Here is a 17,530-nt window from a genome sequence, read left to right on the forward strand (position 1 = left end):
TCCCTCTCACGCCGCTTTCGCCGCTCCTGCTCCTTCCCCCGGCCCCTCCTTGCCCTCCTCCGGGGGGGCCAGAGCGGCAGGATCCGGGTGACAGGGCCAGAGCCCCTTCCCGGAGGGGCCCGGGTGGCGAGCGGAGCGGAGCGGGGCGGGGAGGTCGGGGCGAGGGGGCGGGGAGCCGCGGGGCCGCCGGCTGCGGTGCGGGGGAGAGGGGGCCGACTGCTCCCCCCTCCCACAGGGAAACCAGTGCCGGGGATACGGGGCGAGGAGGGGAGAGGGGGAGCGCCGCTCTCCCGGGCTCCGCCGCTGCAGTGGCCCCCGCGAAAATCAAGTCCCGGAGCTGTCTGGGGATCGGGCGCGCAGCAGCCCACCCACCCTCCGCGGCCCGGCCCGGCCCCCGGCCGTTGCCCCTCGAGACATTTCCCGGGCTGGCCCGGGATAATCGACGGTGGGGCCGGGACGAGGGGTCGAGCGGGCGGGGAAGCGCCGCTGCCGCTAAAGCTCGTCACAGCGGAGCGCCGGGTCGGCACGACAGCGCCGGCGAAGCGCTGCCAGCGGGAGGGGAGAGCTTCGGCCGGCAAGTCGCGGCCGGACGGGATCGGGCCCCTCGCCGGTCCCGGCGAGGCCAGCGGCCGCCCGGCAGCAGTCGCCTCTCGCTCGGGGGCACCCGCGCCCGTCCCCGCCGCGCCCCCTGCAGAGCTCCGCCTTTTACGGCGGCGCCGGGGGGGGCAAAGAAAAGAGGGGGCTGCGGGGGGTGCAGGGGCGAGAGCCCCCCCGCCCCGGGCACGGCGGGACCGAGGCACGGCGGGAGCATCCCCGGCACCGGGCAGCCCCGGCGGCGGGTGTCCGTCCGCCCCGCAAACGCCCGGGGAGGGCAGGGTGGGCAGCAGCGAGCCCCGCCGGCGCTGCCCCGGGATGGGGAGGCGGGGACGGGCGGGTCCCCCCGCGGGAGCTCGGCCGCCGCCGGCCCCGCCGCCCCCCTCCCTCCCCCCGAGCGGCGGGGACAGCCCGGCCGCCCGCCCAGAGCTCGGCTCTCCCGGGGGGCTCCGGGCCGCCCCTGGCAGCGGGGCCGAAGGAGCAGCGGGGCCCCGGGCGGGCTCAGGGAGAGCATCGCTCCGCTCCGCACCCGGCCCCCGGCCCGGCCCCGAGGAGCGGCGCCGAGCGCGGCTTCCCCCGCCTCGGCCGGAGGACTCGGGTCTCACCGCACCTCGCAAGGGGCAGCGGGATCCGCCGCCGGAGCCCGGGCGCGGTGCCGGCCTTGCCCGGGACAGCGAGCCGGGAACGGCCGTGGGAGCCGGGTCCCGCCACCGGCAGCCAGAGGAGCCGCGGGGGAGAGCGGGAGGCCGGGCCGGGAGGGCGCGGGCTGCGCAGGGGGAGAGAGCGCAGCGGCTGCCGCCCGCCGGGGCTCCTGCCGGCCCGCCGGGAAAGGAGCCCCGGAGCCCGGACAGCGCGCTGGGTGCGCCTGACGTCACCCCGCCGGGCTGTTCGCCCTTTTTTCCCCTCAATCTGGCCAAGCTCAGCAGCAGCTCGTACACAGGAGTTACCCTTTTCCTCCAGCTGTCGAACAGTCGAATAATGCTTTGTTGTTACCTTTGTCGTTGAACTACGAATTCCCGTGGATCAACGGCCAGAAAGTCAGAAGAATTGGTGATTCGGGACTTCAGTACCCCTGGGGAAAAAGGGAAAAGGCCGGTGGTTCAGTCCGGATCTTCCCTGTCTGATTCGTTACTATTATTCTATCTGGTGATGTGGATGGACGGAGAGACTCACTCCGAGCCCAAACGAGCTGGTTTATAAACACCACCGCCTGAAGGGCTCCGGTTATACTTTGTCAAAACGACAAAACGGTGGAGACGTGCGGGGACAACGCGACGGCGGGACCGCAGGAAAGGTCCTGTAAGAGCATGACCGGCTTGTTAATCGATTAATGTTTATTGAGTGTAAATATTTGGTAAAGTTTTTAGGAAAACAGGCGATTCTAAATGATTAGACCAGTCAGCAGGGCTTTTGAATAACGCATCCCATTAAATACATCTAAATATCTCTGTAGCGATTACTTTATTCGCAGGGCATCCCCCGCACCTTTCTCTCCCGTTCATTTGTTCTTCCGCCGCCGGCAGCTGGTTTCTTCTTGGCGCGTTCGCCTGAATATCAGGATCCCCAAATACGTGTTTCTCCCTGTACTTATAAACCGAACGTTTACAGAAAATGCTCTTTCAGCCTTGAAATCGGAGCGGTAATCACTTGGAAATTTCGAGTCGGAAGCGAAACTATAAAACTAAGGGGAAACCGAACTGAGCGCGTATACTTTTTGCTGGTTGGTGACTTCTGGTTTGTACACAGCATTTAATTTAGACAGGTTTGATTACAGACATATTTTTCCCAATAAAAGCCTTTTCTTTCTGTTTGAAATTCCCCCCCCCCCCCCCCCCCAGTGCATGATTTTCACGTTTCCTTATTTCCACCGGAAAAAAAGGCGATTATTTCCCATCGCTTTCCCCCATCCATCCTCAATCTCGCTACAAAAAGAACGGATATTATTATCACTAATGACGCACCCGAAAGGCGCCTGCGGGGCGCGGGGTGCCGGGGAGCCCGCTCCGCTCCGTCCCCGGCCGCGCTCCCGCTCGGTGGGGGCCGAGGGACGGCCGAGCTCAGGGGACACGCCGAGGGGGCAGGGCCGAGGGCTCGCACCCCGAGGCGCGAATCCTTTTAACGGCAACGATTGACGTGAATCAGCGAGAGACCGGGCCTTCTCCTCGCCCGGCTCCGACCTGGCAGCTCGGCATCGGCCGGCGCCCCCCAAATCCTCTCCCGGTGCCTGCGCCCAGCGGAGACCAGCCGGGAGCCGGGACCCCCGCAGCGCCCGGGGGACAGTGCCGCGTCCCAGCGCCCGCCCCGGCGGCAGCGCTCAGCCCCGGCCCCGCCGTCACCGCCGCGCCCCTCCCCCGGGACGGCGCGGCTCGGCAGTGACCGACTCCGGCCGGAGCGGCTGCCACCTCCCCCCAAACCGCGCTCGGCCCCTCACAGACACCCCGCTCTCTGCCCGCAAACCGCCCGCGCCAGCGCGCCCCGCGGAGGCGTGCGGAGAGCGGAGCGCTCACGGCAGCTGCTCCCGCCGGCCCCTCCCGCGGACGCGGGGCTCGGAGGGTCCCGCTGCCGTCCCCGCCTCCCGCCCCCGCCGCTCCCGGAGCCGGTCCGCCCGCGGCAGAGGCGAGCCCGGCCGGCGGCTGGGGGCGCCGGGCGGGACGTACCGGGCGCCGGGCGAGTCCCCGCCGGCTGCGGCTCCGCTGGGAGCGCGGGGGCGGGCGGGGCAGGGCAGGAGGGAGGAGACCGGCAGGGCGGGGGCTGGGCTGTGGGGGCTGGAAACGCCCCCGACCAGACCGAGGCGCCGCAGGAGCGTTCCACAGCCACGACCCCCTGTCACTCCTCCGGCCGTTCGGCACCCGAGGCCCGTGCTCAGCCTCCGGCCCGGCAAGTCTCCCCCCAGGGAGCGGGGACGGTCCCGCAGCTCCACCGCGGCGGGCGGCAGAAACCAGCGCCCCGCGCTCGGCACGGAGCCGCCGTCCTGCCCGGCACCGGAGCGCCCCGGGGCAGCACAGACAGCTACCGCGGCCCTCGCTCCGCACCCTGGAACGCAACAGCTCCGCTATTTCAGTCAGAACTGCTGACAGTGAGGGAGAGTTCAAATCCCTGACAGACAGAGGTGCCTCTCTCAAATCGTCCTTCGCCGGCACAGCCCGGATCACGCACGGGCAGACCAGGCGCCAGCAGGGGCTCCCCGGGGGCCCGCTCTGTCCCGGGAACCGCGCTGCGCACCCCTCTCGCTCAGACGGACACGACCAGCGGCAGCACCGCGGGGGCCGGGGCGTCTCTGCGCGTTCGCCGCGGGGAAAGGAGGTTCGTCAGCGCCTGGGCTCTGCCCCAGCCGATGCTGAACCAGACCCGACGGGACCTCCTGGGCTGCAGCATCTCCCCCCGCAGCCAGGAGCAGGCGAGGCGCAGCGGCTCCCGGCCGGGCTCTCACGCAGAGGGTCGCGGCGAGCGGCTGCAGCCTCCCCCTGCCCCGCGGGGAGGAACTTGCCCAACTTTCGCTGTATCGCAGCCCGGGGCTTCTCCCAAAGCGCCCCCACCCTCCTTCTGCCCTCGCAGTCATAACCCCTCCGTTAGCCTTCCCTGCACTTTGAACAGCAAAACCAACAGCCCGCGCCTCTTCCACACCTAATCCCCTGCCGGCCTTTCCTCTGGGCAGGAACAGCAGCCGTCGGCACAGTTGCCGTTTAACCGCCGCCGGGAGCTCAGCCCCACACAGCCGCTGCTCACTTCCCCCTGGTGTGACGGCGGAGAGAATCGGAGGGGTAAAAGTGAGAGAACTCGTGGGTGGAGATAAAGGCCGTTTAAGAGGCAAAGCAAAAGCTGCGCACACAGGCAAAGCGAGACAAGGGCTCCAGTCACCCCTTCCCATCGGCAGGCAGGCGTGCAGCCCCCTCCAGGAGAGCCGGGCTCCACCACGCCTTACGGGTACTTGGGCAGACAAACGCCACCGCTCCCAACGTGTCCCCCTTCCTTCTTCCCCCAGCTCTTTACTGCCGAGCATGACGTCACACGGTACGGCACAGTCCTTCGGTCAGCTGGGGCCCGCTGTCCCGGCTCTGTCCCCTCCCAAATTCTTCCGCACGGCCGGCCTGCTCGCTGCTGGGGCAGTGGGAGAAGCAGAAAAGACCCGGACGCTGTGCAAGCACTGCTCAGCGGGAATGAAAACTTCCCGGGATTATCGGCTCTGATGCCAGCACAAAGCCATCGTCCTTTGGTCATCAAAGAAAAAAAAAAAAAAAAAAAGAAAAGAAAAAGAAAAAAGCGCGGGACAAGCTGTTTTTTCCCCCACAAGGCTTCCAGGCGGGGAGAGCAGGACGGGCTGACCCAAGCTCCAGCCCGGCCATGTCGGAGCCGCCTCACTCCTCGCCACGGCCCGTCCCGACCCTGACGCGAAGCCACCGGAGCCCCAGGGCGCACCCCTGGGGGTCCTGGCTCGGGAGAGAGCGGGGCCGAGCCGGAACGGCTCCCAGACCGCCTGGCCCGCACGGACGGGGCAGCCCCGCGGAAACCTCTACCGCGCCCTTCGCTCCACACCCGCAGCGAAACCGCTCGCCACCCGGGGGGCCCCTCCCCTCCCCGCACCCGGGCCGGGCCGGGCGGCTCCCGCACGGTCGCTGCCGCCGCCTGCCGCCCCCCCCGCCGCTACCCGAGGCCCAAAGACGCCCCTGCCCCGGCCCCGCCGCGGGCACTGCGACCCCGCCTGCCCCGGTCCCCGGCGCTCCCGCTCGGCCGACGGCTCCTCCTGCCCCGCGGGCACCGGCACCCGCGGCCCGGCCAGCCCCGCGCGGGTCCGCGCTGCGCCTGCGCCGCCCCGCGCCCCGGGCAGCGGAGTCCGGCACCGCCCGCCCGCCGGGAGCCCCGCGACGCCGCCGGGGCCGGGGCCGCCGCTCCCCAGCAGCCCCTAGCGAGCAGCCGGTGGCTCCGCCGCTCTCCGCCGCCCAGACCGGCCGCCAGCCCAGGCCCGGGCCGGCCCCGCTCTCCCCAGCGGCGGCCCCCGCCGCGGCAGCGCCGCCCCGCCCCCGCCGGCCCTCCTCCAGAGCCATCAGCACCGCTGGCACCGCCCGTGACGTCAGCTGTAAATTCCAGACCCGACTGCCGAGCTGCAGGCATTCCAGTCACAGCCTTGTCAGGCTCATAAGCCTTCACGGGCTGTTGCACCGCCGTCCTCGGCTCCAAGATCCCTCCCAGCACTCCCGCCAGCACACCCTTTCTTCTTGAAGGCTGCCACAAAGGGAACCAAGGAAAAAATCACGTTCAAAAGCCCAACCTAAAGAGTGAGGAGTAAAAGCAAAACCCAGAACTGTTAAGATAATCGCCGTTCAGAGGACAAATTAATGTGCAAGGTGCCTCAGGCACCAATGATTTGGCTCTTCCCACAACTACCACGAGCAACTCCGAATGCAGGCAAAGCTCTCAAGGGCAGGGTAAACAGCTTGTTGTTCTTTGTTCTCATCAGCCCCACTCACCCCCTGGTTAGATACCCTTGTTAACTGAAACGGGACTTCAAGACTTACTTGTTCATTCTCAAAATGTTAAATGCTAAAGGAACACTGTTTAAAAATTCTGCAAATATTCTTTACTTGAAGTTTGTGGTTTACGTTAAATAGGTGTATGCTGGTGATTGGCTAATTATTTGAAAGAGTTCCAGGCCATATTTATTACTTCCTTACCAAGCAGCCAGCAGACACCTCATATAAAATGAGAACAACAGAAAGCAGGTCAGGGAGTTTCATCTCCCGAACCAGGGGACTTTTTCTGGGAAGACATTCTGCTCTACAGGCAGAGGAAGAATGACGTGTTACACACAGATAATTACTGTTTGATCCCCAAACTGCACAAGTAAAACACAGTTGAATTATTGATGAAATGAGCCTTCAGTGTACATGAAAGCATAAAGTGTAAATATTTCCTGAACTGCCAGAAGTTCAGCCATCTGACAAATACCAAAAAACATGGGGAAATGGGAGACTGAACCTCCCCCCCTTCTGTCTGCTCGTAATGCAGCAAAAGAGAAACCACAAGATCAAGTTGATCTCCAGCTGCTCGGCCGACAGGAAGGGAAAGTGCCTGTCAGAGAGCCCTGATATCATCACCTTGACAAAAGCTCCTCCACTGGGTGACACTGGGGTATCATCTCTAATCTGGTACAGTCAGTCAAGAAGGGCTCTGAGAGATGCACGGCCAGATTGGAATGCATCCTGTCTGATAAAGAGGAAAATGAAATATGACGACAATTCTTTCATTTACAGCCCGAGCAAGGAAACCCACCAACTCACATTAAATGCTGGTAACACTACCAAGGATACAGTCACAATTATAATCTCAGCTATAAACAAACATACTGTCATTCAAAATTTCTTAGCTACGTACAATTACAAATAACACGTTATAATGACCCATGAGATTTCCAATCAACAGAATCGCTGTTAAGCTCCATAAGAGAGGCCACACAGAGTAACTCATTGTATCTTTCCATTTCGCATAGTTAAGACCAGAATGAACTACAACTGTTAAAAGAGAACAACAATCATTTATTAACATACAGCCGAATAATACCAGTCCAGTTTGGAAAACAGGGAGTACATTTATGTGACATTCTAAGTTATTCTGAAGCAATAGGAAAAACCGGCCTCACCACAAGAATGGGACAGCCCTACACACATGGACATACAGAGCTGATTTTTTTCTTTTTTAACAGAACAGTCTAATTCTCGGTTTAATTAAAAATACCTATTGATGTGCATAGGTATGTGTGTGTGCATGCACACACCCACAGGGTAGATTTTTATCATCTCTATTGTGTAGCAGAAAATGGTGCTATTCACACCTGCCCCTGGTTTCCAATGAAACCCAAGGGTTCTCAGTACCTTCGAAAAGATTAAAGTTTGTGAGAAAAGATGAACCACTTACTTCCCTAAGCTTTCAACCTGTCCCAGGCAGGCTGAAAACCAGTAGCTGTGCGCTATCCCAGCGGAAGGCTCTAGCGGCTGGAAGGCTCACATGAGAACAGCACTGCCGCAGGAGCGGGATTCTGGCTCCGGTACTGAGGGAGCACGTTGCAGGGCTTTCCCTTGAGCTCGCTGCTGGATGCTGGGTGTCCCAGGAACACAATTCGTTGGCTTTGCAATACGCAGCACCACGGACTCCACACGATACTGCACAACAGGTTGGATACAGTCACTGTAATTTCAGAAATGCAGAGTAAACACGGCTGTATCCAACTGTGCGAGTACACACTCACATTTCCTGAACTTAAAGCACGGACAACCAGTTTTCCAAAATAAACAGCCACGCTCTTGCTTTTAAGGTACATTTTCTATCACATACAGTGGAACTTTTCCATGTGTTTCCTCATCATTTAGCCCTAATAACTGAAAATCAAGTACTTCTAATTTTTACCTATGGAAAAATAAACACCCAACAGGCTGCAACAACATGTGCGGATGGCCATGCTGCAGTCAGGGAACAAGCGTTTACTAAACTGTAGTTTTGTTGGACTTGCAGAACACTGAAGAAAACACAGTATAACATGCAGCTGGTGAGCATTTTCCCGGTCATCATTCCAGGAAAGAGGCACTGCATTATGATTTCAACATCTGGGAAAACAGAGAAATGACACGGGAGCTGTGTCAGCTGGTAATTGTGCCTCCAAGCTTTTAACCGTGAGGAGTAACTAGAACGTGCTTTGCAGCAAGAGAACTAAGGGAAGAATCCAAGTTAGCCCAGTTCAAAAGTCTGCTGCTTTGCTCTGGGTATCGTGCTTTCTGCCTGAGGATGCCACAAGTAGTACAGGAAGCATAAAACCCCAAAAGTTTAAGAACTGTCACCTTGTTCGAGACATCACAAAATGTTGCATGTGGAGGTAGCAACATGAGAAAAACCAGTCCTATTTATTTATTACTCAATGCTTTAGTAAGGCTTTAAAAGCACTGATAGCCAGGTATTCACTGTGTCCATTCACAATAAAAAACAAAATAGCTGAAAATTACACACATGGGTGGCAAAGGACTGAAAATCCCAAAATATCAAAGAACAGCCCCATGTAATCCTGATTCTGTTCTTTGTAAGCAACTCAATCACGGCTCAAAAGCCCTCTGCCTGACGCACTACACATTCAAGTATTGTACTGAACGGCTTCGGTCTAATTTCTTTAACTCTGACGTTATCAATGAACTCAGAGAACCAACAGCTTTAACCAGACCCTGCTACCTCACAAACAGGTTGGGGTTTGAAAGTGTAGCTCTGCAGCAGCATGAGCTGCTGCTGCTGCCTTGCACTAAGTTGTGTCCAGTGCTGAGCTCAGGTGTGTGATGAGGTGCTCAGGGACTGGATCTGGCAAGAGCGAGGGGTTTGGGTTGGTTTTGTTTTCTTTTTTCTAGTGTTCAGCAAGTTCTTCAGTCATCTGACTAATAATCCCTAGGTCTATGACCATCTCCCTCTTAGATTTGTTTCGTCTACTATGGAATATTCAAGATAGCTTAATAAAATAAAAGAAAAAAAACACCTTTAAAAAAGGTCTTGTAAAACTTTCAACACTGAGGAAGAGCTGAAAACTTGGTTTTAGTTTTGATTCCATTAATTTCTACTACGTGGAAATGACTCAGGTATTCCTTCTTGTCATTGAAGACAACAGAATGAGTTAAAAAATTTCAACAAAACAAGGAACAAAATCTGAAATACAAACTAGTTGGATAAACCTCTTTTAATGCAGGTTTATTAAATGCAGTTCTTCTGTCACAGAACAGATTGACAGAACAGTCGAGGTTGGAAGGAGCTTCTGGAGACCATCTAGTCCAACCTCCCTGCTCAGAGCCTATGACCTCGTCTAGTCTTTCAGTTGGCTTTGGATTTTTTTAATTTGACTCCAGTTTCTACACAAAGGTATGTTTCACAAATTCATTTTCACAAACGTATGATTTTTGTGTATAGGAACTGATGTGTTTTGCTAACCCGTTGGAGCACGGGTGGAAGGAGCCATCCCCCGTGCTGCCCGGCACCGTAATACAGAATCCCTGCTTAATAACACTGAGTTGTCAGTGAGTTTTCTTTGAGTCAGTTACAGCACTGCTTCAGCAAATGCTTCCCAGGCTCTGGAGGTGAAGTGGCCTCACGAAAAACTCAGTTTGGGTAAACATCAAGATTTTAACTACACAGAGCCAAATTAAGCTTCAAAACACACATTTAAAGAGATACACAGACGCACAAGTCAGCAGAGCGTGTGATTCTGTGATTTTTCTGAACACAAATGGCACTAAACACATGACTAAAACTTTCTTAAAACATACACTTAAACCAAAAAATGGCCCAAGTTTCAGATGTTCAAATGCCTACAACTTCTACAGCCTAAACTTAAGAACATAATAGGTGTAGAACAAGGCTTGGATTTTCCAAATTTGCCAGAAGTAGGGAGGTACTGAGAAGCTACTATAAGCTGTCTTAAAACAAGAATTTTCACCATAGTGAAAAAAACCCCACTGAAACGCAAAATCCAAACCAGTTTGGGTTTTTGTATGGGGTTTTTTTGGTTGGTTGGTTGGTTTTGGTTGTGGTTTTTGGGTTTGGTTCATTTGTTGGCTGCATTTTTAAATGACAATCAAGTTGAGGACATCAATACCAAGTACAAAAAAACCCCGCAAACCACTCCCTCTCCCCACTCCCTCTCCCGTAAGTAGAAGTAGGATGAGTTGCCTCCCCTTGTTGTCCCACAAATCCAACTCTTCTGCAATCCTTTCCTTCCTATATCTAAAGTACAAAACGAGCTCGATCTTGTTTAAAAAGCAGTGACCATCAAGACAGAACACAAAGGCTTACAGCACCGTCAAGACTCAATGGTTGAAACCGTTTCCTCAGTTGCAAGTCGTGCCATCCCCTTACCACTATGTACCTCACAGAAACAGTACTTTCCCCTTCTCTCACAGAGGAAAATAAATTCTAGATTGGAAGGTAAAAAAGAACGGGGGGCGGGGGGGGTGTTTGAAGCGGGTAAGCAGAAGCCTCAGCTCTGACCACGGAGGCGAACATGAGGTTTATCACTCACGACGCTGCTCCTGGATCCCACGCTGCCACCGGGAAGGCGAACTCACCCGGGAAAGTCGAGTTTCAGATTGATTTCTGCCCGAGGGAAGGAACCGCAGGGAGATCCTGCCTACGTCAGCTCCCCAGCCACATCCCCCACGGCGCCACACGAGCCTCCCCAGCTCGCGCGCTCCGTTTTGAGATGAAAAACAGCTAAAAAGGAGCTACAAGGCGCTGGCCCAAGGGCACCTCCTACCTGCCAGCTCTGCAGCCTCGTCAGAGGGGGGGGTCAGGCCCCAAGCCCCGGCGGTGGCCGATGACCCTGTGCCCGATCGCGGCTTTGTCTCGGAGCCGCGCGTGCCTCCCGCCCGCCGCCCCGCGAGCGCGTTCATCGCCGCAGCGGGGACCGAAGGCGGAAGCAACCGGCGGGACGCTCGCAGCCCCGGGACCGTTGTCCCGCAGGCGCCGGCACGGCGGGAGACGCGGCCCGGACGCGCCCGCCCTCCCCCGGGCAGCGGAGGGGCCGCCCCGGCCCCGACCCCCACCCCCCCCCGCCCCGGGCCGCCCTCCCCGCGCCGCGCCGGCGCCTGCGCTCTTGCGCCGCTCGCACTTGCGGTGAGAGCCCGGGGGAAGAGGCGCTGCCGGGGCCGCCTCGCCGTCCGGCGGCGGGGCCGGCGCTGCGGCTGCCGCGACACCAGCCCCGGCCCGGGCCGAGGGAGCTGCAGCCCCGCGGCCGGGAGGCCTCTCCCGGCGGGAGCGCCGCTGCGGGGCCCCGGAGGGGAGCGAGGTAACGCGGCGTCCGCCCGCGGGGCCTCCGGTCCCGCTCTCTGCGTCCCTGCCGCCGGGCCCGCTCCCCTTCCCTGGCCGCCCCGTGCCTTCGGAGAGCCGCCTGCCGGGGACGGCCGCGGCGGGGTGGAGGTGAGAGGGTTTCATCTCGGCGCTGCCGGGGGGGGAGGCAGGGAGGCAGGGAGAGAGGGAGGGAGGGAGGGAAGTGCTTGACGGCCCTTGCCGTAACTGCAGACCGTGGGGGCTGGGAGCTGAACTGGGAAGCCGCAGCTTTCGGGACTTGTCACCTTGGCCGTGACGCCGTACTCGAGGTCACCTCGCCGGGAAGCGAGGGAGGGCAGAGCTGAATCGTTGGGCTCGGAGATGCGGTTGTGTTTAACTGGAGCAAAATGACAATCAATGCCCCTGGTTGTGCTTTCTTACAGCACACAGTGGGTTTTCCTTAGGAGAACCCTCGCTGTTGAAAGCTGTGGGAACGGAGCCGATGGTTTTGCATTCAGGTGGCCTCTTAAGTGGCAAATAAGTATGTTCCATGGGAAGATAATGTTCTAGCTTTTGGCTTTGTAGGTGAGGTAAAAATTTCAGCTGTTGAGCTGCAGCAGGCACAGTTCTCTGTAGCTTCAGTAATGCCAGTGTCAGTAACCCTTGCTGCTTGTCGGTGTGGGTTTTGAGGGGAGATGGTATTTTACTTGGTATGAAGGACTCAACACTGTTTTACTGTCTGCAGTCCCAATTTGATGCTGTGTTGACCATTCGCAGTGTGTTCAGAAGCGTTCTTAGCCTCACCTTCCTTCAGAGAAGTCCTCTCTGATGTCTCTGGTGTACCTACTGTTCTACGGTTTCCCAAACCTCAACCCAAATAAAAAGGCAGTACCTAGGAATCGCTCCCTTTTGGGTGGAGTTTCTAAACAGTTTTGTGTAGGTGCCTCCAGCAAAGAAGATAAAAATAGCCATTTCAGTTTCTAGGTGCTTTGCCTGAAGTTTCTGCAAAGCTTTAAGCTCGCTCACATCAATCAGTGAGGCTTTAGAATTATCTCTTGTTTTATTTTGTTTTGTGGTTTTGTTTGGATTTTTTTAAACACAACTTTTCCTGTGTCCCTTGAAACAACTCTCCTGGTAGAGGTGGAGGGGGAAGGACTGGGAAAAGTCATGGCTCAGGGGTGACGTAGCCAGGCACGCTGCTGGATGCAAACTCTAACGGACTGAGGCCCGTGGACTGCAATTAGACAGCCCAAACTGCTACAGCCCCCAAAGGTGTTCCTGGTGCTTCTGAGTGTGGCTGTGCTCGAGGCAGGAGTGTTCGGCCTTCCTGTGAACCGCCAGTTGAGCCCTGTGTTTGAGGGTGCTGTAACACTGGGTAGTATGATGACTTGGGGAACTTTTCTGCCCAGTTAGAATCCCACAACTTTGCAAAGGCAGTAACTTTTGTAATTACGTCTTTTTTTACGAGGTGCTTGGTGGACGAGGAGAAGCTGAGCCTGGAAAGCTGTGGCTGAGCAACCCCGAGGCGATACTTACGGACTGGTCCCACGTGTGGGATTGGAGAGACGGGAGCAGGTCAGTTAACAAACACCTTCATCTCGGGGGGACATGAAACAAGCTTTTTTGGCAATGAAGGGGTATAGAAATGGCTAGCTTCATCTAGCTAGAGACAGGCTGATTCAAAGTGTGAAAGTCTCCTCGAAAACAAAGAACCCTGAAGTAGTGGAGAACTTGCTGTGCTTCAGAAGGTTTGGTTAAAATTTAGGCACTCACGAATAAGAACCTCTAAATACCTGTAGCCTGTGCACGTAAATACAACGTAGGCAGAGAAGTTTCTTGGAAAAGCTTTAGACCTCTACCGTGCTTTACCAGTTCAGCAGTGTCAGCAACTGGGGATTTTAAAAGCTCTGATTCTCAGATCAGAGTTCACGGTACAGGTTTCTGGGTGTGCGCTGTGTGTTTTATTCTGGCAGAAGAACAGGCCTGTATGCTGTGACCCCTGGGGTACCTTGTGGGTGTAGCTATCAGTACACCTTCAAGGTGAAGAGTGTGTGTATGTCCAGAGAACCCAGTTATTTCCAGGCCCACCCACTTTCCTGGAGGATGGTGAGGACTGTGCAAGGACTGAGCTGTGAACGGAAGGAGTTTGCCATCAGCTGAAGTAAAGGTCTGCGGGGTTGTTTTGTGATTAGGAAAGATAATTGGCTGCTGGTCTTCCAGTTCCTTGAGCCCCTTGCTTCTGTGAGGAAAAAGGGCAGCTGTCTGGTACAAGACCAGTTGTGCTGGTGGGTTGCTGGGGAGGTGTTCAAACCAGGGCTCGCTTGCCAAGGGCAACGTCAGGTGGTGAAGAGGGAGACCCCTGGGTCCGAGTTGCCGGGGCCAGGAGCAGCAGTCGGTCTCTGCCCAGACTTCTGGAATGCCGTGGGGACAGGTTTGCTCGTGCCAGGCTGGGGTCTGTTAGATACAGCCTACGCTCAGCCACGGGGAGTGGAATTTCGGGGTGGGATTACTGTGCAGCACAGGGGGGCACAAATTCCTGTGTTTTCATCTCCCCCTTTAGCGTAAGACTTAAGTTTTTACATGGTGCTGACTCAGCAGCCTATTTCAGCAGCTTAGAATTAGGAAAGGTTGTTTCACAATTAAAGCCACTGAATTTCGTGCTGCTAGTCAGAAGCTGGAGATGTGAAGTAATTCGAATTCAGATGTTTCATGTGGCTGTAAATGATTCCTGGGTTGTCACCTGGGGAGTCAGTCTGTGCGCGCGGGGGTGAAGGCGGCACAGCAGGAGGTGTGTTCCTGCGGGGCGGGTGGCGAAGGGGTGAGTGTGCGAGGGGAAACCTCTGGGCGTAGTCACAAGGGAGACTTGTGCAGGACTTGCAAAGTGGGGGTTTTATGGTGGTCCTACGCTAGCGTGGTACAAACTGCCTACAACGGCGGGCACTGGTGCTGCGCTGCAGAAGGGAACGTCCTAACCCCTGGCCCGTGTTGCCCCCGAGACTTCCTCATGTCACATCCCACTTCTTCGTTGCCCCTTCTCCATGGGCTCAGGGTTACAGTCTTCCCGTGTCTCAAGTGTGTTTCTGACCGTCAGAACAAATTTCTAATGGGTTTAATATTTAGGAAAATGAATGTAATACTTATTGTAGTTTACTCATGCATTAATTACTGAGTTGGAAAAAAAGCCGTGTTCTTTGAGATGTGAGCCGTGTTCAGCATCCTTGTTGTGATCCATTTTATACTCACGTTGTGTAATGCTGACCTTGGGGATGAAGGTATTTCTGCGTGTTTTATTGACTTACATCTTGAAAGTGAGGTGTTGATATGTACGTTAGATGTTAGGCAGGACAAAAACATAATAGAAAAGCACAGTAATGGTATCTTTCCCTCTCACCCAGTTATTATAGTAGAGCAAGTTTTTTTGTTGGGGTTTTTGTTGTTGTTGGGTTGGGTTTTTTTGTATTTAGAATGGTCTGTCTGTTCCCTGTTTAGACACAGAGGCATGTGAGATGTTAAAGCTGTTGTGACCTGATGCATCTACAGCTCCAAATTAAGTAGATGAGTGGGTTAATTGATACAATATTGAAACAGAGGAACCTATTTTATTGTAGTTCTGATTTTGCATACATACGAGATATGATGTAATAATATTTATGCAATGCATGAGTAACTATTCATTATTAAAAACTGTAGAGCCTGATGTTGTCTGGCAGTTTCTTACATTGAGGTAAAATGAAGCTGGTTTTATAAATACTTGGTATCAACTATTTTGACTTTTAGGCTGTTTGAATTAGCTTTGTAGTACTGAGGCTTAATCATCTTTACTGTTAGGTGTAAATAGCAGCAGGAAAACCAACCCAGTTCTGCTGCGAGTATTATCTGTTCCTCTGTTTCCTACCACAGAAGTGGGTTTTTTACCCTCAGATTAATGTTCAGGTTGGAAGGGACCTCTAGAGATCATTTAGTTAGTCCAAGCGCCCTGCTCCCATCAGGGTCACCTAGACCAGCTCCAGGGATGGAAACGCCACAGCCTGTCTGGGTAAGTTCCAGTGTTTGACCACCCTCACAGAAAAACAAAACAAACAGCAAGAGGGGGGAAAAAAAAAGAAAGAAAGATACCAAACCCACCCAAAACTTCCTTTTTAAGTTTCTTGTGTTTCCAGTTGTGCCTGTTGCCTCTTGTCCGTTCACTGGGCACCACTTGGGTGAGTCAGACCCACTCTTTTTTACTGCTTCCCATCAGGTTTTTATACGCATCGATAAGATTCTTTCCCGCCGCCCCCAGTCCTTCTTGAGGCTACAAAATCCTGGCTCACACAGCCTTCCCTTGTATGTCTGATGCTCCAAGCCCTTCATCGGGCTCCAGTATGTCCGTGTTTGCCTTGTACTGGGGAGCCTAGACCTGGGCCCAGCACTCCAGATGTGTCTCACCAGTGCTGAGCAGAGGGAAAGGGTCACGTCCCTCGACCTGCTGGTGCTCTTCCTAATGCAGCCCGGGACACTGTTGGCCGCCTTTGTGGCCGAGGCGCGTTGCTGGCTGCTTCACCCAGGACCCCGGGTCCTGTTCTGCAGAGCTGCTTTCCAGACAGTCTGCCTCCAGCCCGCAGTGAGGGACGGGGTTATTCCTCCCCGCGTGAGGACTTTGCATTTCCCCTTGTAGGGCTTCAGGAGATTCCTCTCTGCCCGTTTCTCCGGCCTGCCGAGGTCCTGCTGAATGTCAGCACAACCCTCTGGTGTGTAAGGCACTCCTCCAAATGTTATCATCTGCAGACCTGCTGAGGGTACACCTGTTCACTGTCCAGGCCGTTAATGAAGGTGTTCAGCAATATTTGCCTCAGTGTTGACCTCTGGAGCACCACTAGTGACTGGCCTCTGTGTTGCATTACCGCAAGGCTGCTTCTCCTCACTTCAGTTTCATTTCTCTCTCCGCTGCATAACAGCCAAATCTGGTTTAGAGCTCTCCAGGGTGTGTTTTGTTGTTACCTCTTCCTTTTTTTAACATGCCGTCCTCTGGGGTGAACGTGTACGCGCTGCATTTCATTTCTGATTACAGCAAGGCTTGTTTTGTAGCTTTTAGAAAACTTTTATGTAGATATCTTGGGTATGGTATGACTAAAGTAATAGTGACAAATCCTGGGTCTGTATTTTCTGATTTTTGATGGTATGTATTACCTGAACAGAAAACACAGGAATGATCTAAAATAACTGAATATAAGTCGTCATTTGACTAAGAAGGTGTTCTGTACCAGAAATACAGTTTTAAATTGTCCCATGTTTTCTTTACTTCAGAAGAGTGGCATATGTTGTGCATAAAGTAATTTAACTTGCCATGGTAATTCAGGTCATTCTTTATTATGTTCTTTTTTAATGGATGGTTCTTAAGGAATTTGTGCATTCACATGTATGTTTGTGAACCTGCAATGCCCGTGCAGAGATGGATTTAGTACCTTTACAGTCTAGATTTCTGTTTTGAGTCTGGTGCTTGAAACACCTCCAAAACCCACCAACAAAACCACCCACCATAGGATAGGTGGGAAGAACAGACTAAAGCTCTGCTAAGCATTTAGAGGTTGTGCCAGCATGTCAGGTTTTGGTGAGCTTGTGTTCTTATGCCAGCAGTTGGAAACCTAATCAAGGAAATACATAGTCGTTTTTAACCACGGCTATATTAAAGATGAAAGACTTAAGAACAGAAACCAGTTGTTTTAGACAGTGTAATGGTGGATAGTCCTCACTCCAAAAGAATTCTGTTCTCTATAAAAGGAGGAGTTAAAAGGTGTAGGAAGAGTGATATATTACGAAAACAGATGGCATGGCAATATTGTTAGTCGTCATTTTGAAGTGAGATTTTGTAGGAGGGATTGCCCGAGTGGACAAACAGGAGGAGGGGAGGATGTGTTGAAAGGAAGGCTGGGAGCGGAAAGGGAGATGCAGAGCATGTGAGGTGAGGTGGGGGGGAGGGTGGGGGTGGCTGGAGGAAGAGAGCGCTGAGAGCCAGGGCTGCAGAAAATGCTGACGTGGGAGTTGCAACAACAGGGACCAGTGATCCAAGGTGCTCCCTTTTGGTTTCGCTTGCTTTGGTTCACGGGGCTGACTCATCCCCTGGAATTTCTTATCTCCAGACTTGTGGCTGGAAGTAGGTGAAGTGTTAGGTGAG

The 17,530-nt window shown here is 55.0% G+C and overlaps 1 protein-coding gene across 1 annotated transcript in view; it reads left to right on the forward strand.

The window, feature by feature from the left end:
• LOC147413155 (axonemal central pair apparatus protein HYDIN-like) overlaps positions 1 to 17,530 on the forward strand; it is an 82,325-nt gene that overhangs the window by 31,689 nt on the left and 33,106 nt on the right. The window contains exons 7-8 of the mRNA XM_086480599.1: positions 2,737 to 2,873; positions 4,250 to 4,361. Of these exons, the coding sequence (XP_086336725.1) occupies positions 2,737 to 2,873; positions 4,250 to 4,361 (249 nt within the window). The remainder of the gene's footprint in view (positions 1 to 2,736; positions 2,874 to 4,249; positions 4,362 to 17,530) is intronic.

The sequence above is a fragment of the Leptosomus discolor genome, unplaced genomic scaffold (assembly GCF_034619465.1).
Source record: "Leptosomus discolor isolate bLepDis1 unplaced genomic scaffold, bLepDis1.hap2 HAP2_SCAFFOLD_63, whole genome shotgun sequence".
In the NCBI taxonomy this organism is placed as follows: Eukaryota; Metazoa; Chordata; class Aves; order Leptosomiformes; family Leptosomidae; genus Leptosomus; species Leptosomus discolor.